The 27,824-nt window shown below is 39.2% G+C and overlaps 1 protein-coding gene across 7 annotated transcripts in view; it reads right to left on the bottom strand.

Moving 5' to 3' along the window:
• The window catches only part of Stim (stromal interaction molecule), a 173,172-nt gene that overhangs the window by 53,126 nt on the left and 92,222 nt on the right, over positions 1-27,824 (bottom strand). For 4 of the 7 annotated variants that reach the window (XM_071670129.1, XM_071670128.1, XM_071670135.1 and 1 more), the window contains exons 2-6: positions 19,466-19,593; positions 15,842-15,961; positions 12,034-12,146; positions 11,428-11,490; positions 10,001-10,116 (exon numbers count right to left, since the gene is read on the bottom strand). In XM_071670129.1, coding sequence (XP_071526230.1) covers positions 10,001-10,116; positions 11,428-11,490; positions 12,034-12,146; positions 15,842-15,961; positions 19,466-19,593 — 540 coding nt within the window. The remainder of the gene's footprint in view (positions 1-10,000; positions 10,117-11,427; positions 11,491-12,033; positions 12,147-15,841; positions 15,962-19,465; positions 19,594-27,824) is intronic. The other 3 variants (XM_071670134.1, XM_071670133.1, XM_071670130.1) reach the window with 2 other exon arrangements.

The raw sequence follows: 27,824 nt of genomic DNA, 5'->3' as shown, positions 1-27,824 counted from the left end.
TTTTGTTTTATTCTTATCATCATGTCTTGGAAATCTTAACTTTAGTTAGATTTAAGGAGCATGACATAAATTAAATATACATCTAACTCTCATACATTACACATTGTACCTTACGTAAGGCATGTGTACGTGTAGGAAGAGAGGAAAGTGATTGGTTCTCAGTGAATGTAGGTTTGCGGCAGGGGTGTGTGATGTCTCCATGGTTGTTTAATTTGTTTATGGATGGGGTTGTAAGGGAGGTAAATGCAAGAGTCCTGGAAAGAGGGGCAAGTATGAAGTCTGTTGGGGATGAGAGAGCTTGGGAAGTGAGTCAATTGTTGTTCGCTGATGATACAGCGCTGGTGGCTGATTCATGTGAGAAACTGCAGAAGCTGGTGACTGAGTTTGGTAAAGTGTGTGGAAGAAGAAAGTTGAGAGTAAATGTGAATAAGAGCAAGGTTATTAGGTACAGTAGGGGTGAGGGTCAAGTCAATTGGGAGGTGAGTTTGAATGGAGAAAAACTGGAGGAAGTGAAGTGTTTTAGATATCTGGGAGTGGATCTGTCAGCGGATGGAACCATGGAAGCGGAAGTGGATCATAGGGTGGGGGACGGGGCGAAAATTTTGGGAGCCTTGAAAAATGTGTGGAAGTCGAGAACATTATCTCGGAAAGCAAAAATGGGTATGTTTGAGGGAATAGTGGTTCCAACAATGCTGTATGGTTGCGAGGCGTGGGCTATGGATAGAGATGTGCGCAGGAGGATGGATGTGCTGGAAATGAGATGTTTGAGGACAATGTGTGGTGTGAGGTGGTTTGATCGAGTAAGTAACGTAAGGGTAAGAGAGATGTGTGGAAATAAAAAGAGCGTGGTTGAGAGAGCAGAAGAGGGTGTTTTGAAATGGTTTGGGCACATGGAGAGAATGAGTGAGGAGAGATTGACCAAGAGGATATATGTGTCGGAGGTGGAGGGAACGAGGAGAAGAGGGAGACCAAATTGGAGGTGGAAAGATGGAGTGAAAAAGATTTTGTGTGATCGGGGCCTGAACATGCAGGAGGGTGAAAGGAGGGCAAGAAATAGAGTGAATTGGAGTCATGTGGTATACAGGGGTTGACGTGCTGTCAGTGGATTGAAGCAAGGCATGTGAAGCGTCTGGGGTAAACCATGGAAAGCTGTGTAGGTATGTATATTTGCGTGTGTGGACGTGTGTATGTACATGTGTATGGGGGGGGGGGGGTTGGGCCATTTCTTTCGTCTGTTTCCTTGCGCTACCTCGCAAACGCGGGAGACAGCGACAAAGTATAAAAAAAAAAAAAAAAAAAAAAAAAAAAAAAAAAAAAAAAAAACCCTTACGTAGAACTACGCCCCATTTGTATTATTCTATATGCATAATATCAATCAAATACATAACTGTATTTACAATAAATCTTTTTTTTCTATATAAGCTGAGACAGCACTAGCAACTACATGCCCTTATCAAAGCCCTCTCATTAATGCTCTCTCTCTCTCTCTCTCTCTCTCTCTCTCTCTCTCTCTCTCTCTCTCTCTCTCTCTCTCTCTCTCTGAACCAGGGCATGTGAAGTGTCTGGGGTAAACCATGGAAAGGTCTGTGGGGCCTGGATGTGGATAAGGAGCTGTGGTTTTGGTGCATTACACATGACAGCTAGAGACTGAGTGTGAGCGAATGTGGCCTTTTTTGTCTTTTCCTGGCACTAACTTGCTGAATTTAGGGGGGATGTCATTTCCTGTGTGGCGGGGTAGCAACAGGAATGGATGAAGGCAAGCAAGTATGAATATGTACATGTGCATGTATGTACGTATGTGTTGATGTGTATGTGTACATATATGGGTGTGTATAGACGTGTATGTGTGTATGTGAGTGGATAGGCCATTCTTTGTTTGTTTCTTGGCAATACCTCACTGACGCAGGAAATGGCGATTAAGTATAATATTTTTCTTTTTATTTTGCTTTGTCGCTGTCTCCCGCATTTGCGAGGTAGCGCAAGGAAACAGACGAAAGAAATGGCCCAAACCACCCCATACACGTGTATATACATACACGTCCACACATGCAAATATACATACCTATACATCTCAATGTACACACATATATATACACACACAGAAATATACATATATACACATGTACATAATTCATACTGTCAGCCTTTATTTATTCCCATTGCCACCTCGCCACACATGGAATAACATCCCCCTCCCCCGTCATGTGTGCGAGGTAGCGCTAGGAAAAGACAACAAAGGCCCCATTCGTTCACACTCAGTCTCTAGCTGTCATGTAATAATGCCCGAAACCACAGCTCCCTTTCCACATCCTGGCCCCACAGAACTTTCCATGGTTTACCCCAGACGCTTCACATGCCCTGATTCAATCCATTGACAGCACCTCGACCACGGTATAGCACATCATTACAATTCACTCTATTCCTTGCGAGCCTTTCACCCTCCTGCATGTTCAGGCCGCAATCACTCAAAATCTTTTTCACTCCATCTTTCCACCTCCAATTTGGTCTCCCACTTCTCCTCGTTCCCTCCACCTCTGACACATATATCCTCTTTGTCAATCTTTCCTCACTCATTCTCTCCATGTGACCAAATCATTTCAATACACCCTCTTCTCTCTCAACCACACTCTTTTTATTACCACACATCTCTCTTACCCTTTCATTACTTACTCGATCAAACCACCTCACACCACATATTGTCCTCAATCATCTCTTTTCCAGCACATCCACCCTCCTCCGTACAACTCTATCTAGAGCCCACACCTCGCAACCATATAACATTGTTGGAACCACTATTCCTTAATACATACCCATTTTTGCTTTCCAAAATAATGTTCTCAACTTCCACACATTGTTCAATGCTCCCAGAACTTTTGCCCCCTCTCCCATCCTATGATTCACTTCCACTTCCATAGTTCCATCCACTGCCAAATCCACTTCCAGATATCTAAAACACTTCACTTCCTCCAGTTTTTCTCCATTCAAACTTACCTCCCAATTGACTTGTCACTCAACCCTACTGTACCTGATAACCTTGCTCTTACTCACATTTACTCTCAGCTTTCTTCTTTCACACATTTTACCAAACTCAGTCACCAGCTTCTGCAGTTTCTCACCCGAATCAGCCACCAGTGCTGTATCATCAGCGAACAACAACTGACTCACTTCCCAAGCTCTCTCATCCACAACAGACTGCATACTTGCCCCTCTTTCCAAAACTCTTGCATTCACCTCCCTAACAACCCCATCCATAAACAAATTAAACAACCATGGCGACATCACACACCCCTGCCGCAAACCAACATTCACTGACAACCAATCACTTTCCTCTCTTCCTACACGAACACATGCCTTACATCCTTGATAAAAACATTTCACTGCTTCTAACAACTTGCCTCCCACACCATATATTCTTAATTCCTTCCACAGAGCATCTCTATCAACTCTATCATATGCCTTCTCCAGATCCATAAATGCTACATACAAATCCATTTGCTCTTCTAAGTATTTCTCACATACATTCTTCAAAGCAAACACCTGATCCACACATCCTCTACAACTTCTGAAACCACACTGCCCTTCCCCAATCTGATGCTCTGTACATGTCTTTGTTGTCTTTTCCTAGCGCTACCTCGCACACATGCGGGGGGAGGGGCTTGTTATTTCATGTGTGGCGGGGTGGCGACAGGAATGAATAAGGGCAGACAGTATGTACTATGTACATGTGTATATATGTATATGTCTGTGTGTGTATATATATGTATACATTGAGATGTATAGGTATGTATATGTGCGTGTGTGGACATGTATGTATATACATGTGTATGTGGGTGGGTTGGGCCATTATTTCGTCTGTTTCCTTGTGCTACCTCACTAACATGGGAGACAGCAACAAAGTATAATAAAACAAATAAAAAAATAAAAGTGTGCTGAGAAAAGCAGTCTGCAAACCACGAAGGAGCTGCTGAGTATGTGGACGAACTTGCGAAAATCATAGCTGACAAGCCCCTCATTCCTGAGCAGGTGTATAATGTATTTCATTTATCTACTTAATTTACATATAATATTTGTTTAATCTAAATTTCTAGCAGTCCATGGTATACTTTAGACACATGGGAGATGTATAATTAGTGGGTCAGAGGTGTGTTGATGAATTATTATTACATGAACACGGTTGGTCTGTTAAAATGGTTAATCCAGCAAGGCTGTGGAACCAAGAGTGCTGGAAAACCAGTGGTGTACCTGTACCCCACACCTCTCTTACCCTTTCATTACTTTCTCAATCAAACCACCTCATACCACATATTGTCCTCAAACATTTCATTTCCAACACTTGATCACCGTTTCCAGCATCAGCAAGGTAGCACAAGGAAACAGACGAAGAATGGCCCATCCACTCATATACACATATATATACCTACCAACAATATTGATACAAGGGGGCTGCAGCACAATCATTAAGGATAAACATGAAATATACTAATGAAAACTGTATTGACCACCAACTAATATTTTACTGGTTTCCCTTTCCTCTTTATAGACTCCTTGAAGTGACCAGGAACTGAATCAGCATACCTCTGAATCCCAGATTTCATGAACGGCAGACTCCAGCTTAGGTAGTGATGACGTAACCGTGTTACATAATTTAATTTTCACAAGCACCCTTAAGTTTTCTACTGGATTCAAATCTGGTGAATTCCTATGCCAGTCAATGAAAAACTTCACTACACAGTCCTTAAGCCAATCAATGACTACTTTAGCAGTGTGGTAAGAAGCCCCATCCTGCATGAACACTTGGGCCTTGCACTTTTTGAACAAATCTGGGAGACAGACACAGAGTAGCTAGTGGTAACCATGCCTGTTCAAAGTTTCATTCTTTGGCAACATTACAAGGTCCCTAACACCATAATAACTGAAACAATCCCATAAGTGAAGCAGGCAACTTTACAGTGCTTGCAATGTACATGGGGTCAAACGTATCATGGGGCTGGTTGCCTGTGCACATGCCCACCACAGCCAACTGACACAGTTAAGGTGGACTCATCACTCCACTTGTTAGGAAAATAATCATCTTAGTAAGGGCAGGATTAATAAGGAACTGCACTTTCTATTCTGACTGAAAGATTCAACTCAGCTAAACAATGGCGAGTTTTTCATGGCCTATCTGAGGAGGGTACGAAAACTCTGCCAGGTAGTCTAAATTCCTATTTCAGATATACTGGAAAGTGTGAGAGGAAAGAATGAGACCTGCCTCATCCACAAAATTACTACTACAATATCAGATGTACCACCTAAATATCAGATAGCACTTTTAATATTGGAGTACAAACCAGGGAGCTCTATTGATCTGTGATAGTTCCCAGTGTTTGTTCATAAAATCATCTAAAAATCTATTACTTTTAAGTAAATATTTTATAAAACAAGGTTTCGACTTTACTTTATAAAGATGATAAAATGACTCAAAAGTTTTACATGCCACATGCAAAGTATGATTTAACAAGTCTTGAAATGCAATGCGTTCCAATAATAAGTAATAATAATGTATAATTCTCTTAAGTGTATCAAATTTCATAAAAGAAATACATACAGCAATCACATACCATACTAGACTCATTAAAGTGAAGAGATCAGCAACAAGTTCACCACTTTAAAAAAAGACTAAATCTCATTTTCCTCACACAACTGTGTATAAAAGGTATGGTGTTGAACCAAAATTAATGCGAGGTTGCAGATCTTAACACCAAGAGATACACTTATGTTAGAGAAAATGCCCAATCTCTAAAACGTAACAATTCTCTGTGATCATTGCTACAAACAGAGAGATCATTGCCACAAAACAAAGGCAATCTCTCACAAAAAGTATACTTGCTCAAACCTCAAACTGCTAGTGTTACAACAAGTTACAGCAATATCTAAAGCAGAGCAAGGAACTTCTATGTCTCACAAAGACTGAAACAGACACCTGAATAAGAAAATCCTATCAGTTCTTTCATGACCTCAGTGGTCCAAAGAGATGACCTAATTCATAATAATCCCCATAAACCACTAAACATGCTAATATTTTACATTAGTCATGTTTCAGAACTTGGGCATGCTTCATTACCCAATCCCTTCTCATTACTGATGCCTGCAAATATCAGAGACATTACTTACCAAGCATCAAGAAGACATCAGCCATATGCAGGGAGAAAAAATTCTCAACGTTTACATATTGTCTAAGACTCATACAATGCTGTTTATTATAAATGAAAATGTGCATTTTTGAATTTGTGTGTCTGTTAGTTTTTAAAACTAATCAGTCAAAGGCCTCAAGTCTAATACATCAAGCCAAAAAGTTTCCAGGCATTAGAAATCTCAGACAAGCACTATCAATGTTGACAAAATATCAGGAAAGGAATATATACACTGTATCATGAAATAAAAATGTGAATACATTGAATAAACTTATAGAAACGATCAATTCAACATTCACAGATGCCTAAATTATCTTTTGTCCAATCCAATAGTAAATAAAACATGCTTCTTGCCGTTTCATGAAATCAAAATCTGCTTAGTTATACAATCAAAGTAAAAGAAGATCACATTTATTGCTACTGCTCACTTTAATGTTTCCAGGTGAAATAAGGTATTCCTATTCTCTTAAAGACGTATGTGACCTGAAATATTAAAACATAAGAAAAACAAACTTTATGCATAAAGTAAGGATGCATCTCAGGGTATCTTTGTACTTGTCATAATATTTACATGTTGATCACTTTTATTATCAAAACTTAACCACAGGGATATCACCATACAGATCAAGAAAGTGACTGATAAGGGTATGAAAAGGAAAAATAATTTAATTTAGGACTGAAAATGGTGCAAAAATAAGAGATAGACAGACAGACAATCAAAACTTGTCAAAATCATTCCATCATATTCTTTTGTAGATTCACAGAAAAATAGTCAAGGCAAAGCCACAATGCACTTCAAAGCCAACTGATTTTCCATTCTCTCCATGTCATCACATCAAACTTACTTTGCCTGGGCAACTAAATCAAGAGTGACCTTGGAAGTGAAAAAACTCATTAGAAGTGATAAATTTTTCTATCCCCTAAAAGAGTTTCCCTACTATTAAAGTGAGTCAATTAAGGTGCAGCTAATGAGTCTTACAGGATTTAGGGGAAAATACTGCAGAGAATGATGTATGGATATGTTAGGAACTGAACAGCAAGTTCAAAAGTGTTTTCACAGTGGAAGACAACATAACCCTAACACCATTAAGATGGAATAGGAAGAAAGTTTCAAAAACTGTTGGGATATCTAGACAAGATACTATAAGAATATTAAAGGCCTTGGCCAATAGAAGGCTTATGGTCCTGATGAAAATTCATCATATGTGATACAGAGTTGTGAAGATACACCTTATAAACCACTTTAATTACAGTTCAAGATATCACTAGAGAGAAGCATAGTGCTAAGGGAATGGAAAAGGACATCTGAAGCAAAACGAGCTCAAAGAGAAGGTCCAGAGGAGGGCAACACAGATGCTAGCAGAATTAAGACAGCTAAGCTACAGGAAAAGGCTGAGGGCTTTCACTTTACCCACCTTAGAAGAGAGAATGATGGTTGATCAACTAAGTGGACTGTGGACAGTGGACAGTACTGTGAAAGATGTATGGATAGAAGAACCAGAGAAAATAACATGAAATTAAGTAAGATATTCGTAAATAAAGATGCAAAGAAATACTTTTAAAGTAAAAGAGTTAGATGATTGAGACAGACTGATTGAGGGCATAGTTAATAAACAGAACATACATAAATCTAAGAGGCTGTATGATATTAGAAGGTGTTCAAGAAATGGGGTCCCACAAGTGTACAACTGTTTCCCCATACAGGACAAATAAATAATTACATACCTGTCTTTGCCCTTAAAGACAGACTTCTCTATCCACACATTCCTCAGTGCACCAAGGACATTTGCCCCTCCATGGCTCACTTCAGTTCCCATTGTTCCACTCCCTGCCATACCCACTCCCAGGTAAAGTACCTAAAAACTTATCTTCTTTAAAATTCTTTCCAATCAAAGTTATACTCCAAATATTCTCTCTTCACTGCTAAACCTAGTAATCCTGCCTTTATTCAAATATAATCTAAAATTTCTCCTTTTATATGCTTTTCTATACCTAGGATAGGGCCTAGGGGAGAAGGAATTCTACCCCCATACTCCCTGCATTCACCTTCCCTCACCACCTCATCTACATACAAATCAAACAATCATGATGATATCCTACAACTCTGCTGCATGCCCACCTTAAGTGGAATCAGTCATCCTCTGCTCTTCCTTCTCCCACAAACACCTTACTCTCTCGTTAAGAACACTTTACTGCTTCTAATAGCTTTCCTCCCACACCATATATTTGCATAATCTTCCACAGAGCATCTCTATCAACCCTGTCTTACACTTTCTACAGATTCATAATGCCACATGCAAGTCTTTCTGTTCTTCTAAGTATTTTTGCACACATTTTTCATAGCAAACACTTGATCCACATTTCCTCTACAAACCCTGAAGACACATTGTTCCTCCTAATGTATATCTAAAGCATAGACCTAAAACATAAATAAGTATCATTATAATCCATACCACTAAACTACACTCATCTCCAAGCATAATTGCACTAAAGAATGTTAATCCTATACTTCAATTATATTTTGTATCTCATACGCCATATCATTACTATCTTTCAATCTTCTGTAGGAACTTTCCAGATATCTATTCCACAGCATCAAAAACAAGTACTTCCCTTTCATCATCTGCATAGAGCTTATTCCAACTTTTCTTAATATTGCTAACTACAATCTAAGCTAATCCTCTTAATGCATTTCCTCTCACAGCACTAGATTCTTTCCTTGCCTAACTTCTGGCCCATTAATGGTAAAACAATCTAGTTACCATAATCTTTCACTCATTTACATCCTCGTAATTCTCCCTCTGTTGCACAGCAGATAAACTTCAGGTGAATGCACTTATAACCAAAGCAAAAAATTAAGACAGTCCTGAATTATGCTCAACTTTCACTGAGATCTTAAATCTAAGCAAGGACTCAGAGTGAATCTCTGAGGTACCTGAAACTACCAGTGTGAATCCACAAGAAAGAATCTTAAATCATCAAGAGTCGACATTGAATTTCCATGATGTTCAGGTCTGTAATGCATGATTCTTATCACCCAGCTAAGGGTTAGAATATACAAAACTGAAACATTAATGCTTTTTTTCTTTTTTGACTCTACAAGTAAACACCTTTAAATTCAAGTTACTCTGTCCATGATCTTTAACACTGGTTTGTGATCATTCCAAAGGACATTTCAAATGAAAAAGGTGACTTTTAGCATACAAAACATCACACAAAATCATTTTTTTTGGTCTATTCCTGGTAAAACAATCTAGTTTCTATAATTTTTCTCCTATACAATTCTCCTATCCAAATCCTTGTAATACCTCCTCGAAGGCACAGCAGAGAGACTCAGTTGAATTTCCTCTCAAACAATACAAAAAATTAACTTTATCCTGAAATATGTTGAATTTTTACCAAGATTTCAAATCTAAGCAAGGACCCAAAGCAAACCTCTAAGATACCAGATACTCTTGTTACGAATCCATGAAAATGAAGTTTGAACCATCAAGAGCCTACATCAAATTTTTATTATGTTCAGGTCTCTAATGCATAATAATTCTTATCTTCCAGTTAAAGGTGACAAAAATACAAAACTGAATCATATCAATTTTTATGTGAGCCATCTATCACTTCAAAAAACTCTGCTCATGATCTTCTTTAACTTTGGTTTGTAATCACTCCAGATGTAAATTTAAAGTGAAAAAGTGTGTGACTAAAAGCATACTAAGAATTCACACAAAATTATCCTCATGAAATAGCAGCAAAACACTCACTCAAAGTCTCAAGATAAAATCTTAAATACACTGATCAAATTCAAAGGAAAAATAATACTAGTCTCTGACCTTTAGGTGGACCAAAAAGGACCACATCCATAGCCTTAATGGTAATCTTGGATCGATGCTTTGGATCTTTGATTCCCAACACCTTTGTCAGAAACTGCTCATTGTTGGCTGCTAATCTGTAAAATATCAGATCTGCATAATCTCAAAGATGAAATTACCCACTTTACTTATAATCTGAAATATGCATGTTAATAAAGAAATATAATTTGATGATTAGCCAAAAAATTCCAGTTAATTACTTTACACAATTTTAACAAGGAAGCTTCAATCAATTATTGTTAGTTAACATTTCCAATCGAAATCATAGTTCTGTCTTACTACAAAATACAAATATTTCCTGAAATAATATGTGGACCAAAGATTACACACAGAATCATAGTCAAATTATTCTATAATCATATTCATTTCATACATTTTTCTGATAATGGGAATGGAAAATAATGATGACATACACTTGACAAGAACTATAAAAGAGAATGCAAATATCACCTTTAAAATGAATGGGAAATATCTAGTACAACTTCACAGCAGAAAAAACAAAGCTACATGGGTGCCATGCTGGCTTCTCACACAGGGTGAAAGGTTCAATCCTCCAGACAAGTACAGATGGAACATTGTTATTTTTGTGTATTAGATAACAATGCTAAGCAAAGGAGCTGGACTTTCTTACATCTTCAGAAATGAGAAGATGCTATCCTAATCAAAGGGGAAAATGCATCAGACTTATCTTTGATCTACTGTACAAGATGACCATATTCACACTCTAAGTTTTAATGCAAATGCCAATAAGGGAAAACACTACTTCCCATTCATCATAAGAGGTGCAGCCGATCTTTAAATTATGTAAGTCCCTTAATTTCACACGACGGTACACCTATTTCACAATACACATTTTAAAGCTTTAATAAGTTTACTGACCAAGTACATGTCATCAGGATCTAGACATCTAACTGTGCACAGCTAAACAATGTAAGCATTAACATCAATTGTCTCATCCTTCAACTAGAATCTTTAGAGCAAAGTATTTATGATACTTAAACCATCTTAAGAAATACATCTTTATGAACAAGTAATCTTATGTCTAATGCTCCTTTTCAACCATAAAACCAAATAGCAAAATTACAAAAACACTATGTAATCAGGTCAGTGTTACATGTTACTAGAGAAGCCAAATCATCACATAGGTTATGGCAATACTCATGCAGCTAACTATGTGAAAGTCTTTGTAGATTATCATAAAAAACAGCACACGCAAGGTACCAAATTGCTTCAAATAAGTACAAAACATAAAACAGATGCACTGCCACATGTAAGCCATTTCATGAAACAGCATGAAGACTTTGCAATCTTTATCATGTTAAAGTGCAAATCATAAATGAGTAGCAAGGGAGTACACATTGATGTCACTGACGCATGTTTGAATTCACCTTTCTACTGTATACCTTGAATTTCTTCTTTCGGAACTGGTAGAAATCACGCTGAGAACAGTACTGCAGAAGTGAAAAAGAGGCAGAACTGCTAGATTGACTATAATATGTGATAAAGGAAATTTTATTCTTTAACTAGATGTGTCTTCTCATTACTGGCATTTGGAGTAAACAAATATACAGGTCACTACAAACATTCAAATTTCCAGTGGAAAATGTAAGCATGCTTTATGATATCTCAAGCAAATGTGAACTTTTTATTTACAACCTGCCAAAAATTTACTTTACAAACTGCAAGATATGTACGAAAACACCATGTTATCAACTGCTGGGAACCTATACTCTGATAACTGGGGTTGTCATAATCACATTTCTGTCCATTACAAAATGTTTAAAACACAGAATAATGTAGTTAAAAAGCTATAGTATTATCCATAAAAGTAAAACAAAAAGTATCCATTAGAAAAGCAGTCAAGCCAAAACCACAAATAAATGGCATGTGGTAGCATTTATTATGTTTAAGGCACCTGGGATACTATAAGAAGTAGCTAAAAACAACTAATTTGCCTGAGAATTATATGGTAAATGAGAATCTTCCACACTAACCTTGGCAAAACCGATCCATTGACAGCATTCTCGTAAAAGTTTCTAGCATACTGCTGCAGTTCCACAGATTCAGCGAGCCAAGCCACAGTCTGGTCCACAGTCCAATTGTGCACCTGAAGAGGTTAAATGATGCAATTAATACATCAAATCCTCAATGACAAAAAATTTGATACATAAGAGATAAAAAGATGTCAGACATAGCATCCTTTCATTATCTTATCAATTTTCATCAATCTAGGGGGAGAGAGGGTATTAAGAGAAGAAGGGGAAGGGGGAGACTAAGATGGACATGGAAGGATTGAGTGAAGGAGGCCTTAGGGTATTAGGATTTATACATTCAAGAGTGTGAATAACTTGCAATGGACAGAACAAATTGGATCCCAAATTGGATCCAAGTAGTATATGGGGGGAAGGGGGAGACAAGCCATCACTTGGCTGAGCAGGGTCATATGAAACAGTGAGATAAAACAAGATGTTAGACTGTGGAGCTTGAATGTGGATGGTAGACTCTAGATTCAGGATATCACACATTAAAGCTAGGGAAAGCTAGAGTGCAAATATGGCCATTTTTGTCTGTTTCTTATTCTACATCACAAAGGGAGAAGAGTCAACTGAGTATAAAAAAGCCATCTATAATCCAACATGCTATTGCCCTAACAAATGGCAAAGGTCCCATTCAAGGTTCACTCTAAATGTCAAAATCATATCTCACTTTCACCCATATCTCTTAGTAGTATGCAAGCATATATGTGACGAACTAAATGAAACATTTAAATTTGTTTTCACAGTGGACGACACTGAAGTCCCACCACCAATGAAATGAAATGGGGAGGAGGTCTTTGGAAGCTTTTACGTATCTAGAAAAGACATTAACACAAACTAAAAGGTACTGACCCATACAAGGCTCATAGTCCTGATAAAATTTCACCATATGTGCTGTAAATGTGTGCAGATACAATTGACCAACCACTTGAAATACTACTAAAGGTGTTGCTGGAGCAAGGCAAAGTGCAAAAGGAGCAGAACATGGAAAACTTCACACCCATCTGTAAAATAGGAAACCAGGAGGAGGCACTAAACTACAGACTAGTCTTCTTGAGAAGTATGGTGTGTAAGGTACTGAAAAAGATAAGAGAATAAGATGATGAATTCCTACTAGTCTTCTTGAGAAGTCTGGTGATGAGAAGATGAGATCAGTATTGGACATGAAAAGAGGCTGGTTCAATTATTTGTGTCTGGACTACCAGAAAGTATTTGACACTTTACTGCACTGGAGCTGATTAAGAGGCAAGAATAAAGTGAAGCCTCCTTCAATGGAAAGAAGATTATCTCAATGGTGGGGAAAAAAGCATCCATGTCATAGGAACCTTTTCAATATAGGATGAGGTCACATAGGGAGTTGTGCAGGTTCTCTTCTAGGACTATTACTCTTCTCGAATCATGTAAATGACTTGCCACAGTATGGACTCCTACCTGAACAAAGGTCATGACAGAAGTGAAAAGCATGGAAGGGTGCATCAAGTTCCAATGGGACCTTGTCAGGCTTCAAAATTGGTCAGATGCTTGGCTGATGCATTATTAAGTAAACAGGAAATATAATAGTGATAGAGGTGCATCCTCAGAGAATATAAAGAAATGTGTTTAAAACAAAATACAATGATAAAACTGACACCTTATTAAAACACAAAGAGGAAAATAATCTATAGAATCTTATTCTCATCATATTGCTCCTTTCAATACATAACAATCCTGTTACCTTACACTCCATTAATATACACACTTCATTATCATAGTCATATGTGAACTGTCTTTGGCCTTACAAACTTTTGAAAATATACAAAAAAGTAAAGAAAAAAGTGTCTAGTGCTTTACAATTAAAAATACTTGAAAAGTACTGGGAAGTTTTATGAGCATATACTGTAAATAGTTTTTCATAAAAATACCATAGACCACAAGTACTTATTTTTACCACATCTCAATAAATATGACATCCAAACAACAATATTCAATAATAAGCACAATTAATGAATAAGTTTCATTTTTTTTTCTTTTTTTTTTTGCTTTGTCGCTGTCTCCCGCGTTTGCGAGGTAGCGCAAGGAAACAGACGAAAGAAATGGCCCAACCCACCCCCATACACATGTATATACACACACGTCCACACACGCAAATATACATACATATCATATCACTTAATACCTTCCACAGAGCATCTCTATCAACTCTATCATATGCCTTCTCCAGATCCATAAATGCTACATACAAATCCATTTGTACAATAGCACTATGCACGCATTCCGCCAATCCTCAGGCACCTCACCATGAGTCATACATACATTAAATAACCTTACCAACCAGTCAATAATACAGTCACCCCCTTTTTTAATAAATTCCACTGCAATACCATCCAAACCTGCTGCCTTGCCGGCTTTCATCTTCCGCAAAGCTTTTACTACCTCTTCTCCGTGGTGTGGGAGGCAAGTTGTTAGAAGCAGTGGAAAGTTTTTTCGAGGATGTAAGGCATGTGTACGTGTAGGAAGAGAGGAAAGTGATTGGTTCTCAGTGAATGTAGGTTTGCGGCAGGGGTGTGTGATGTCTCCATGGTTGTTTAATTTGTTTATGAATGGGGTTGTTAGGGAGGTGAATGCAAGAGTTTTGGAAAGAGGGGCAAGTATGAAGTCTGTTGGGGATGAGAGAGCTTGGGAAGTGAGTCAGTTGTTGTTCGCTGATGATACAGCGCTGGTGGCTGATTCATATGAGAAACTGCAGAAGCTGGTGACTGAGTTTGGTAAAGTGTGTGAAAGAAGAAAGTTAAGAGTAAATGTGAATAAGAGCAAGGTTATTAGGTACAGTAGGGTTGAGGGTCAAGTCAATTGGGAGGTAAGTTTGAATGGAGCAAAACTGGAGGAAGTAAAGTGTTTTAGATATCTGGGAGTGGATCTGGCAGCGGATGGAACCATGCAAGCGGAAGTGGGTCATAGGGTGGGGGAGGGGGCGAAAATTCTGGGAGCCTTGAAGAATGTGTGGAAGTCGAGAACATTATCTCGGAAAGCAAAAACGGGTATGTTTGAAGGAAAAGTGGTTCCAACAATGTTGCATGGTTGCAAGGCGTGGGCTATGGATATAGTTGTGCGCAGGAGGATGGATGTGCTGGAAATGAGATGTTTGAGGACAATGTGTGGTCTGAGGTGGTTTGATCGAGTAAGTAACGTAAGGGTAAGAGAGATGTGTGGAAATAAAAAGAGCATGGTTGAGAGAGCAGAAGAGGGTCTTTTGAAATGGTTTGGGCACATGGAGAGAATGAGTGAGGAAAGATTGACCAAGAGGATATATGTGTCGGAGGTGGAGGGAACGAGGAGAAGTGGGAGACCAAATTGGAGGTGGAAAGATGGAGTGAAAAAGATTTTGTGTGATTGGGGCCTGAACATGCAGGAGGGTGAAAGGAGGGCAAGGAATAGAGTGAATTGGATCGATGTGGTATACCGAGGTTGACGTGCTGTCAGTGATTGAATCAGGGCATGTGAAGCGTCTGGGGTAAACCATGGAAAGCTGTGTAGGTATGTATATTTGCGTGTGTGGACGCATGTATATACATGTGTATGGGGGTGGGTTGGGCCATTTCTTTCGTCTGTTTCCTTGCGCTACCTCGCAAACGCGGGAGACAGCGACAAAGCAAAAAAAAAAAAAAAAAATCATATCACTTAAAAACATTTTTTTTTTTTTTTTTTTTATATATATTAGCTGAGATGGCTCAGGCAACTGAGGCCATACTCAAGACCATCCCATTAACAAGAGAGCTAGGAAACTTACCTCAGATTTCTTCCACATGTGCCAAAGCTCACGAACTGATATGTACTGGTCATTATTATGATGGAAGACCTTCTGACGCTTCTCATAGCCTTTTGCATACTGAAGTTCCTCTTTTAGAAACTGAAAGAATAAAAAGAATCAAAGATGAATACATATAATGTCTGAATCCCGAATCACAAGTATATTACAGTACAAACTACACAGATCCTTTCAATAACTGACTGAAAAGTAGAAAGGCAAAACAGCAACTCTCTTATCACCCATACAAAAAATGAGGTTACTTTCCATTCAGAAGAGTGGGGAATACAAATACGATGGGAAAGGGTGACAGAACATGTGTTCATTTAAAAGCACGTGAATATTGTACATTACCAACACTGTTCTTCATTTTTCATTCCGATATCTTTTCAACTATGTACAAGTTAAAGGGACCATCCACCAGTACTTGCTGAGAATTTAAGCAAGTCTCTTACCAGGAGGGCCAATCCCCTGCCTCCTTTGTCTTCTCTACTTCCTGTCTAGTATGCCTCAACAGATTTCATCTCTTTGGTAAGTTTTGTTTATCATATCTCAGAACATTTAATTTCTCCCCTCATTTGTAAAATTCCAACTCTTTTCCATTTACAGTCTCTGCAGCAAAAATCAGATGCTGACGATTCACCATTTTTTTTCTAGTTCTTGTATGCATAAACATTTAAGGATACATGAATAAATTTCTTTCTTTTGTCATGCTGCCCCTATCTTTGATGTATCTGTTTCAGCCTGTATGGAGATGAACCTAATAACTTCCATGAGTATTCAATATCTGCATCTTGTGTCCATACCCTTTTGATTTTGTGTTGCAGCCTGGTAATTAATTGATGTAGTGATGCAGACTGATAGCTTATCTCTCATTCCATTCCCACAATTTCTACAAGATTTAGATCAGGCAGATTGCCTGGCCAGTCCAACATATCTATATTTTCATCCCCAAGCCAATGCAGTACTGCTTTTGCACAGAAGCAAGGTGCATCATCTTGGAAAAATACATTTGTGCTATGAAGATCACCAAAAAAATGATTTGTAACATTCTCCATTTATGTTATAATTCTTAGAGAAACAATATAACCCTCCTAGACCTCTCTCACTAATAAAACACACCAACACCATCAGAAAATTGGGTTGCTTTACCATTTTCATTGTGTAATTAGGTGACTAGCCATCTTACCCTTCCATGTCATGGTGTAATGCACCTATATGAACTTTCATCACTCCACATCATTATATGCCTATGTAACATTGTCCAACCTTTATATCTATGGGCAAAAGCCAAGAATTCTAAATGCATATGATGTTTGAGAAGAGGTTTCTTGGTAGCACAACATGAAGGCAGATTTCTGCAAGCAGTGTAAAATTCTCTTTCTAAGAATTTTGAGGTGATATTTTTTAGTTAAGCTTCATATAGGAATATGTTTTTCAAACATGTCATACTTCGTCAGGCTATCACTCGCCTTACTGGTCTTTCTAAGTAAAAAAGACCAAGCTTTTTGGGGACAGAGAATGTTAGAGGGAAACCCATGAGCTGACGCAACAAGAGTCCGGATAGTGGACTCGACCTTGCAGTATGTTTTGAAAGCCCTACTTGTAGACACCTTTCCTTGCTTCAAAGCAATAATACAGTCCTTCTCTTCTAGGGATAACCTCTAAGGACTCATGCTTAGTTACCTGTGGAGGAAAAATATTACCCAGAACAAAAATTATGAAAATATCACTAAATAAATGGGGAGTGAGCATAAGTTGTGTCCCTCCACTCTCAATAACACTGGTTAAATGAAGCAGCAAATCATGTTCAGCTTACTTCAAAGATTCACCCTGATGCCACACATACCATACCTCTACCATAAGTATTAGGGTTTGTTCGCGAACAAAACCCAATGCATGAAAGCCTTACTTTAAGCAGTAATAGTCTCGATTTTTTAGAGACTGCACTATTAATCCATCAATACTCATACATATAATTTTTTTTTCATTCTAGCAGTACTTAGCTCATAATACTCCTTTCTTTGCTAGAGCTGGGGCTGATCTGCTCTTTGGTCTCTTTTGACATCCCCATTTTTGCCTCTTAGATGTGATGTATGCTTCTTTCTCACTCATCTTTTAATCTATTACACTGTCTGTCTGTCTGTCTGTCTGTCTGTGTATCTGTTTGTCTGTGTTTTTAAAAAACTATGACAAACCTTACATCTCAATATCTATAAACTTTTGAATCTCATCTTACTTATTTACCTCTTACCTCATGTGGCTATACCCTATCTAAAACATACATAAAAAAAATTTTGAATGTAAGTTCATGATGAGTCTCAAATCATATTATATTTGTACTTTATCTAAGTTTACATTAAGTCTGTCAATTAATCCAAAGGTCAGCTACCAACCCAAAGTCATGAATGGACACATAAATTAAGCTTCACCTAAGTAAGGATTTAAGCTCTAAAACTGTCATGGTTGGATCTAATTTCATAAGGCCTACTACACGTTCACCAAGGAACAAGCATACTTCATTTGTGACTCCTTGAAATAAAAACATCATTCTCAAATGAAACCCTTCAAAATCAAACCTAAACACTGTTGTCAATATAAAAAGATTCATCTTTAATTTCTGATGTGTAAGAAGTCATGATCTAGCTAGAACAATATTTTCTAGATATAACAATATAGTCATTTTGTACATTCTGATTTTCCGAAGAGTACATAAAAAAAATAAACCGGATATCTCTTGTGGTTGTGAAAGCAGTGCACAATCACGACTGTCACCTTCAGCAGCCAACATGATAATTTGCAGTCCACACATCTGTCTGACTTGTTTGCAAAGCAGATGGTCATGGAGTATCACATGTACTAGAATGCGTTTGTCTATCACCTGCCATATCACTTTCACCAGAACTCATTTGTACCACTTATAATTCCAGAGTGAGGCCAGTCAGGAGGCTTCTGTAAGGTCCCTTGTTGGAGACTATCTGAAGCCTCCTTGGGGTGATAACAGAACTGAAAAAAAGCATACAAAATCTTGGGCAGAGTGAGATCCCTTACAAAACAATATCAGTCGTGATTAATTCAACTTGGCTCTTGACAGTGACACTAAAGTTCTGACATGAGCAATCTGAGAAGCTCACAGCTTCAAAACAGCCAACTGTTAGAGCAAGGACTCCTGTTTTAGGCATAATTCCAAAGATTGTGTACAGCGAACAACAATGCCATGACGTTCACCAAATGGACAGCATAGTGTTAAGAAAAATTGCACCTGTTCTAGAATGATGACCCACCCTGTACATCATCTTACTGACTACTGAAATCAAAGGCCAAAGCCTTTCTCTTATTCTAAGAGTCAGTTTACCACACCATCAAAATTCTGTCATGTCCTCAAATGAAAACTCTTCCTTAACTTAAGAAAAGAGTTATAGGATGCATTTCTAAGCGTAGTAAGGCAAACAAAAACAGAGGTGTAATGATGAAATAAAAGGGCTCAGTACCAAGAACTACTACTATTTAGATGAATTATTCCTTTCCAACCATACAAATACACTACACTAACTCACATATTACAGTATGACGTACAAATCTAAAGTAAATGGAAGTAGAACTTACATCAACAGATTCTGCTACATCAATGCCACCACTATGGTCATCATCAAGCTGGGAGTGAAGGCTCTTAATGGCTTCATAGTTTGGTATTTCTTCAGGCACCAGGCACATTTCGTCCACTACTACACAACCTGCAATGCAATCAACAGCCTTTAGACAGACACCAACACATTCTATTCTATTCTATTTTGCTTTGTCGCCGTCTCCCGCGTTAGCGAGGTAGCGCAAGGAAACAGACGAAAGAATGGCCCAACCCACCCACACACACACACACACGTATACACATACACATCCACACACGCAAATATACATACCTATACATCTCAATGTATACATACATATACACACACAGACATATACATATATATACACACAGACATATACATATATACACATGTACATAATTCATACTGTCTGCCTTTATTTATTCCCATCGCCACCTCGCCACACATGGAATAACAACCCCCTCCCCCCTCATGTGTGCGAGGTAGCGCTAGGAAAAGACAACAAAGGCCTCATTTGTTCATACTCAGTCTCTAGCAGCCATGTAATAATGCACCGAAACCACAGCTCCCTTTCCACATCCAGGCCCCACACAACTTTCCATGGTTTACCCCAGACGCTTCACATGCCCTGGTTCAATCAATTGACAGCACGTCAACCCCGGTATACCACATCGTTCCAATTCACTCTATTCCTTGCATGCCTTTCACCCTCCTGCATGTTCAGGCCCCGATCACTCAAAATCTTTTTCACTCCATCTTTCCACCTCCAATTTGGTCTCCCACTTCTCGTTCCCTCCACCTCTGACACATATATCCTCTTAGTCAATCTATCCTCACTCATTCTCTCTCAAAACACCCTCTTCTGCTCTCTCAACCACACTCTTTTTATTTCCACACATCTCTCTTACCCTTACATTACTTACTCGATCAAACCACCTTACACCACACATTGCCCTCAAACATCTCATTTCCAGCACATCCACCCTCCTGCGCACAACTCTATCCATAGCCCACGCCTCGCAACCATACAACATTGTTGGAACCACTACTCCTTCAAACATACCCATTTTTGCTTTCCGAGATAGTGTTCTCGACTTCCAAACATTCTTCAAGGCTCCCAGAGTTTTCGCCCCCTCCCCCACCCTATGATTCACTTCCGCTTCCATGGTTCCATCCACTGCCAGATCCACTCCCAGATATCTAAAACACTTTACTTCCTCCAGTTTTTCTCCATTCAAACTTACCTCCCAATTGACTTGACCCTCAACCCTACTGTACCTAATGACCTTGCTCTTATTACATTTACTCTCAGCTTTCTTCTTTCACACACTTTACCAAACTCAGTCACCAGCTTCTGCAGTTTCTCACATGAATCAGCCACCAGCGCTGTATCATCAGCGAACAACAACTGACTCACTTCCCAAGCTCTCTCATAAACAATAGACTCTTTCCAAAACTCTTGCACTTACCTCCCTAACAACCCCATCCATAAACAAATTAAACAACCATGTAGACATCACACACCCCTGCCACAAACCTACATTCACTGAGAACCAATCACTTTCCTCTCTTCCTACACATACACATGCCTTACATCCTCGATAAAAACTTTTCACTGCTTCTAACAACTTGCCTCCCACACCATATGTTCTTAATACCTTCTACAGAGCATCTCTATTAACTCTATCATATGCCTTCTCCAGATCCATAAATGCTACATACAAATCCATTTGCTTTTCTAAGTATTTCTCACATACATTCTTCAAAGCAAACACCTGATCCACACATCCTCTACCACTTCTGTGGATCAGGTGTTTGCTTTGAAGAATGTATGTGAGAAATACTTAGAAAAGCAAATGGATTTGTATGTAGCATTTATGGATCTGGAGAAGGCATATGATAGAGTTGATAGAGATGCTCTGTGGAAGGTATTAAGAATATATGGTGTGGGAGGCAAGTTGTTAGAAGCAGTGAAAAGTTTTTATCGAGGATGTAAGGCATGTGTACGTGTAGGAAGAGAGAAAGTGATTGGTTCTAAGTGAATGTAGGTTTGCGGCAGGGGTGTGTGATGTCTCCATGGTTGTTTGATTTGTTTATGGATGGGGTTGTTAGGGAGGTGAATGCAAGAGTTTTGGAAAGAGGGGCAAGTATGAAGTCTGTTGGGGATGAGAGAGCTTGGGAAGTGAGTCAGTTGTTGTTCGCTGATGATACAGCGCTGGTGGCTGATTCATGTGAGAAACTGCAGAAGCTGGTGACTGAGTTTGGTAAAGTGTGTGAAAGAAGAAAGTTAAGAGTAAATGTGAATAAGAGCAAGGTTATTAGGTACAGTAGGGTTGAGGGTCAAGTCAATTGGGAGGTAAGTTTGAATGGAGCAAAACTGGAGGAAGTAAAGTGTTTTAGATATCTGGGAGTGGATCTGGCAGCGGATGGAACCATGCAAGCGGAAGTGGATCATAGGGTGGGGGAGGGGGCGAAAATTCTGGGAGCCTTGAAGAATGTGTGGAAGTCAAGAACATTATCTCGGAAAGCAAAAATGGGTATGTTTGAAGGAATAGTGGTTCCAACAATGTTGTATGGTTGCGAGGTGTGGGCTATGGATAGAGTTGTGCGCAGGAGGATGGATGTGCTGGAAATGAGATGTTTGAGGACAATGTGTGGTGTGAGGTGGTTTGATCGAGTAAGTAACGTAAGGGTAAGAGATGTGTGGAAATAAAAAGAGCGTGGTTGAGAGAGCAGAAGAGGGTCTTTTGAAATGGTTTGGGCACATGGAGAGAATGAGTGAGGAAAGATTGACCAAGAGGATATATGTGTCGGTTGTGGAAGGAACGAGGAGAAGTGGGAGACCAAATTGGAGGTGGAAAGATGGAGTGAAAAAGATTTTGTGTGATCGGGGCCTGAACATGCAGGAGGGTGAAAGGAGGGCAAGGAATAGAGTGAATTGGATCGATGTGGTATACCGGGGTTGACGTGCTGTCAGTGGATTGAATCAGGGCATGTGAAGCATCTGGGGTAAACCATGGAAAGCTGTGTAGGTATGTATATTTGCGTGTGTGGACGTATGTATATACATGTGTATGGGGGTGGGTTGGGCCATTTCTTTCGTCTGTTTCCTTGCGCTACATCACAAACGCGGGAGACAGCGACAAAGCAAAAAATATATATATATATATATATATATATATATATATATATATATATATATATATATATATATCTACATGAAATAAAAATGGGAATACAATGTCAGTTTTGAATATATAACCTCAGCATAGAAGGCAATTATATCACGTCGAACATGAAAAAGGGAAGAAAGTATGGTATGTTACAAAAATACATAAAAAATACATAAAATGTTAAAATTGAAAACTCTCTTACCAACACTCTTTTGTAACAAACCAAAAAAGCATTTCCCCTATTGAGGCGATACCATGACAACAGCACCACTCGGTTTTAAATACTTAATGTTAAGTGAACATGAAAAAAGATTCCCTTGCTTTAAGCAAATTCACTTCAAGCAAATCTATAGTTAAGCATTTTGTTCAATAACACCAAAACTTTTCTATACACAAAGTGGTTCAAAGTTCAGCAATATAGTGAGAAGAAAGTGAGCATCATTTCAAAATCTGCATTGTACATCTCCCACATCACCTTCCAACAAGGGAAATTGGCCCAGTGATAAAAGAACAGACAGATAACATATTCACAGACTGCTTAAGCTGGGCGGTGTATGTATAAGTATACACATACAACAAAAATATGGTACATTTACAAAGTTGATACTTGAAAACAAAAGTGAAAAAAATTTCCCAATAGCACAGTCTTCCCCAGATCTTTCCCAGATCTACCCAAAATCCTCCCTAAGTCTTCCAGTCTCCCTGGTCCTTCGCGGGTCTTCCTAAGTCTTCCCCAGGTTTTTTTTTTTTTCTCAGGTCATCCCAAGGATCATCAACAGCGCTTATTTATAATAATTATTGCTGTTGCAACACACAATGTACCTAAGATCACTCTCCTTATTCAAAAATCAGAATCACCAAAGATCATTTACAACATTCACAAATCAAATTCACTTTAGATCATTTACAGATCTCACAGACCATGGTGATCCAATCATTTACAACATTCCTATTCATTTTACCATACATCACTTGTAACACACGCATCACAGTTGCCCAAGATCATTTACATACTTTAAAGACCATACTTACTAAGGGCCATTTATACCAATTACATCTACCAAGCATCATTTACAGCATTCTCACAGAACAGCTTTACCAATGATCAGTTACATCTCTGGCTAATCTTACATACAAAAGATCCTTTACAGTGTCTAAACAGTAAGTTGGATCTTGCTTTACTGAAGTCAAGCATCGATTTTTAACATACATTATTCACAGCACCTGGCATGAATTCTGACACGGATCATTTAGAATACTTGCAAGTCACACTAATCCAGGATCATGTGGCCAGCTTAGTTCTCTTGAGCTGCTGGGATACTCTCAACAGTCTCTGTCCTCAGTACCTGACATAACTAATGGCCTGTGTTACCCGTACCTGATATCACCAAACACCTGTGTCGGGTACTCGACATATCACCACACACCTGTGTTCTCGGTACTTATGACCAACAACCTGTATTTTCGGTAGTTAACATCAACCATATGTGTCCTCGGTCCTTACATAAATCAATATCTGTGCGCGTGATACTCAACAATAAAGCATTTTTGCAGTTTGTGCTCAACATCACCGAGGACATCTGCAATCTTTGTTACTCGACACCAGCCAATGCCTTGTCCAGTCGATATTCGACCTCATTAGAATAATATTACTTTAATTTCTATTACAACTCTATTCAATGACAAAGATTACACAAAAAGTATATAATGTATGTCCTGTGTTCAGGATCGCCACGAGCTGACGCGTGCCCTATAATCCCATATAATCCCCAAGGGCCCCATGACACAGAAGGCTTGAGGCCCCACATGACTGAAAGATGACAATCAATAATAATATAGAAAATTTACCCTTATTCATCGTATTACTTGTTATATGATACATCATTTTTGTCAATATTTATGAATTTCATCCCTCTTGCGGGCCCACTACGGTCCACGCCCCAAGGATTTTGCCCCGGTATTCCCACTTTTTTGGGCATGCCTGCAGTGGCGTATCTAGGGTATGGCAGGTAAAGCAGGTGCCCTGGGCGCCACTTGAAGGGGGGCACCACTCAACAGGTCTGTTTTTTGACATATGCTACCCTATTGATATTTTTAACGGTTTGGTTTAGTGAGATACAAAAGAAACTCGCCTACTTCTCAACTACAGTAATACTCTGCTACTATCAGTTGCATTACCGCTTCTACGTTACAATTTTGATAAGACATTAAGTCTTTAAGAGTTTATATAAATTTAAGTTTGGCCTAACTCTTCAACATTTTATAATTACAGTGTATGTATTTCTATATATATCCGCTGTATGTATAGTCTCAATTAAGCCAGGGGCGAAATTTCAGTGCTTGCCATAGGCGCTATTTCCCCTAGATACTAAACACTTCCGCAAAAGATAACTGACTCATTCAAAGATTAGCTGTCTATAATCTATAAACATTTATTTGTGAACTCTGTACTTATACATGTATGTGCACAGAGTATCAAATTTATAAAACATCTGTGGACTTCGTACTCTGCACCTAAACAAGTGCTCACGAAAAGTGAACTTCATACCCTGTATCAAACAAGTGATCACCGAAAAAACGTCAACTTGAGTATTGATAAGATCACCAGACACTTGTGCACTTGGTAAATGACCTGCTAAAGTTGCTACTCAACACTTATACAAAATAGCATGTATATGAGTGTGTGTACTTACTGATTTGCGTCCTTCGAGGAGAACCCTTTACACTCGTGTTGCGACCTCTTAACTTTGATATCCATGTAACATGTATTAACTCGTGTGTGTATACACATATGTACATACCCTAACCTAAGCCAGTTACGCTTGTATCGAACAGCCCCCAAGGAGATGAAAACAAGGCTGCAGCGCCCAGAATTTGAAGATGGCCATGCGCGGCCAACCTCACGGACGCCCGTCCATATTAAGGGGACCCCAAGGTTATATACCTAAACGTGAATTTTTCAATCTGGTGGGTGGGGGAAGTCTATTTGAGAAGCCAGACAAAAAATATACGTTAATTTCACATCGGGCTAGTTACAAATAACTGTACTCTCGGTGCATGAGAATATCAACAATGCATTTAATGCAAGACATGCAAAAACAAAAAAAACTTGCCACCATTACTCAACACATTAAATATCTGTGTAATTGTGTAGTTGTTCTTGAGAACAAACACCTATGATCTCGACTTTTTTTTACGAAAAACTAACACTTTTCTTCCCTGAATAAGAGTCAAGAGAAAGAAAAGCTGGTGGAGCCTTCGCCTACAAAACAAGTGGCACAAACAATGAAGAAAGATACCCAGAAAAAAGACACGTCAGCAGAAAAGTTGATGCAGCTTCCTTGAGTGTGTCAAAAAGATATAGTGAACTCAACAATGATAGCATAAAAATAAACGGCTTACAGGAGAGATCGTATGATGGGAATAGGGGCAAGCCATTCTTGAGAAACATCACCGGGAAGCTGTGAACCGTCATTATTATAGTGACACAACACAGAAACAGCACAGGCAAAAGTAGCAACTGCAATAGCTTAAACAGCACCTTGCTGAATGAACATCAGATATGGAAGAAACAACAGTTGGACCAAAAAAGCACCACTAACGGCGAAGAAGCATCAGCATTAGCACAAGTAACACATGATGTATGATAATGATGATGGGAGGCGGGAAAGAGTAAGGTAGACCGTGAAGAGGGACGCATGCCGCCCACGGGTGGAGTGTGTGTGGGCGATAGAGTAAAGCTGAGCCGTGCTTGCTGCTGCCATACAGGTAATACTCACCACACACACCATCACCACCGCCCACTTTACCCTGCTTTGATCCCACCCAGGCCATACTTACCTTTGTACCTCAGAACTCAACTGGAGTCCAGAGGGGTAACTCTTATCGCCCACATGGAGAAAGATACAAGGGTCGCCGCTCTGCCTTCTTTCATCCCTCACGTCCAAGCCTTGATGTATCTCTTACAATATACGATTTTTTTTTAACTCCAACATATCCTTACATAAACCTCATCTTGCAACATTTAAAATGTCTAACAGTTTCATGATGATTTCTTTTTAACGTTACGTAATACTACATTTTATTGTACTCTCAAACCTGTAGAGATAATTTTCTCCAAGTGACCCTATGCCTACCATCCTCCCTTAATATTACCTAAGGCTGCATTATGGATAGCCTGTGACTGGCTACCACTAAACTGCGTTGTGTCCAACAATAAACTACCAAGCAGACTGAACTACATGTCCAATACAAGGCTACATGTGCGACGATAATCTCTTCCTTAACCATCACACTCAAGGGTCATACCGTCGTGACCAAGGGTCGCACCGTTGTGCTCAATGATTGAATCGTCACTGGAATTAAGTCGTTATAAGGCTCTCTGTAGCGGTTTCGACAGGCGTAAAGGGATCACATGGGACACCTAACCAAAGGGAATAAGCGTTAAGGGCAATAACCAGAGCTGCAACAGACGGTGGCAGCAGCAACCAAGGGTAACAGCAGAAGAGGACAGTGACAAAGACACCAACCGGTGTACAGAGATGTGACCACAGGATCAACAAGGATGGGGAGCATGACCAGGCGCACCAAGTGGGGCAGGAGGCCATGAGCAGGCACTCTCAGGGTGCCAGGTAGCAATGTAGCCGTTGCCATGACTACCAACGGTGGGCGTCACCTTCCGTTATCCTGCCCACCTTCGCCCGCACCATGACTACTTACCCACTGCTTTCAGAGGTTCTACCATAGTAATTCAGTTTACGAACAATCCTCTCTGGTGAAAGCTTGGTTTACCAAACTATTTGATGCAGTACCTCCCACGTTGTGCAACCTGACTGCTCTGGTACACCTTCGATGGTTGAGACTTTCCCGCTGTTTTCTAAAGAAACTTAATTCTATGAATTCCTAAAATGTTTGAAGCAGACATTCAAGGTAGCCTCCCATGCTGGTCGACACGACTGTCGTGAAAAAAAAAAATGACCAGCAACTTTCAATGATCGCACTGTTCCTGACACGACGAGCTGGACGACAATGTAAAAATAAATACAGTTAGACGTAGCCTGAATGAGTCCACCCAGCAAGGCATTTGCAGCTTTACAAGAAACATGGTGCTAATGTGCAGTATACGATCATCTTTTAAAACTAAACCAAAGCGGTAGAATACTCAAATAAAGATGTGCCTCTTGT

This window comes from Panulirus ornatus, chromosome 14, assembly GCF_036320965.1.
Source record: "Panulirus ornatus isolate Po-2019 chromosome 14, ASM3632096v1, whole genome shotgun sequence".
In the NCBI taxonomy this organism is placed as follows: Eukaryota; Metazoa; Arthropoda; class Malacostraca; order Decapoda; family Palinuridae; genus Panulirus; species Panulirus ornatus.
This window is presented reverse-complemented; position numbering and strand designations above follow the sequence as displayed.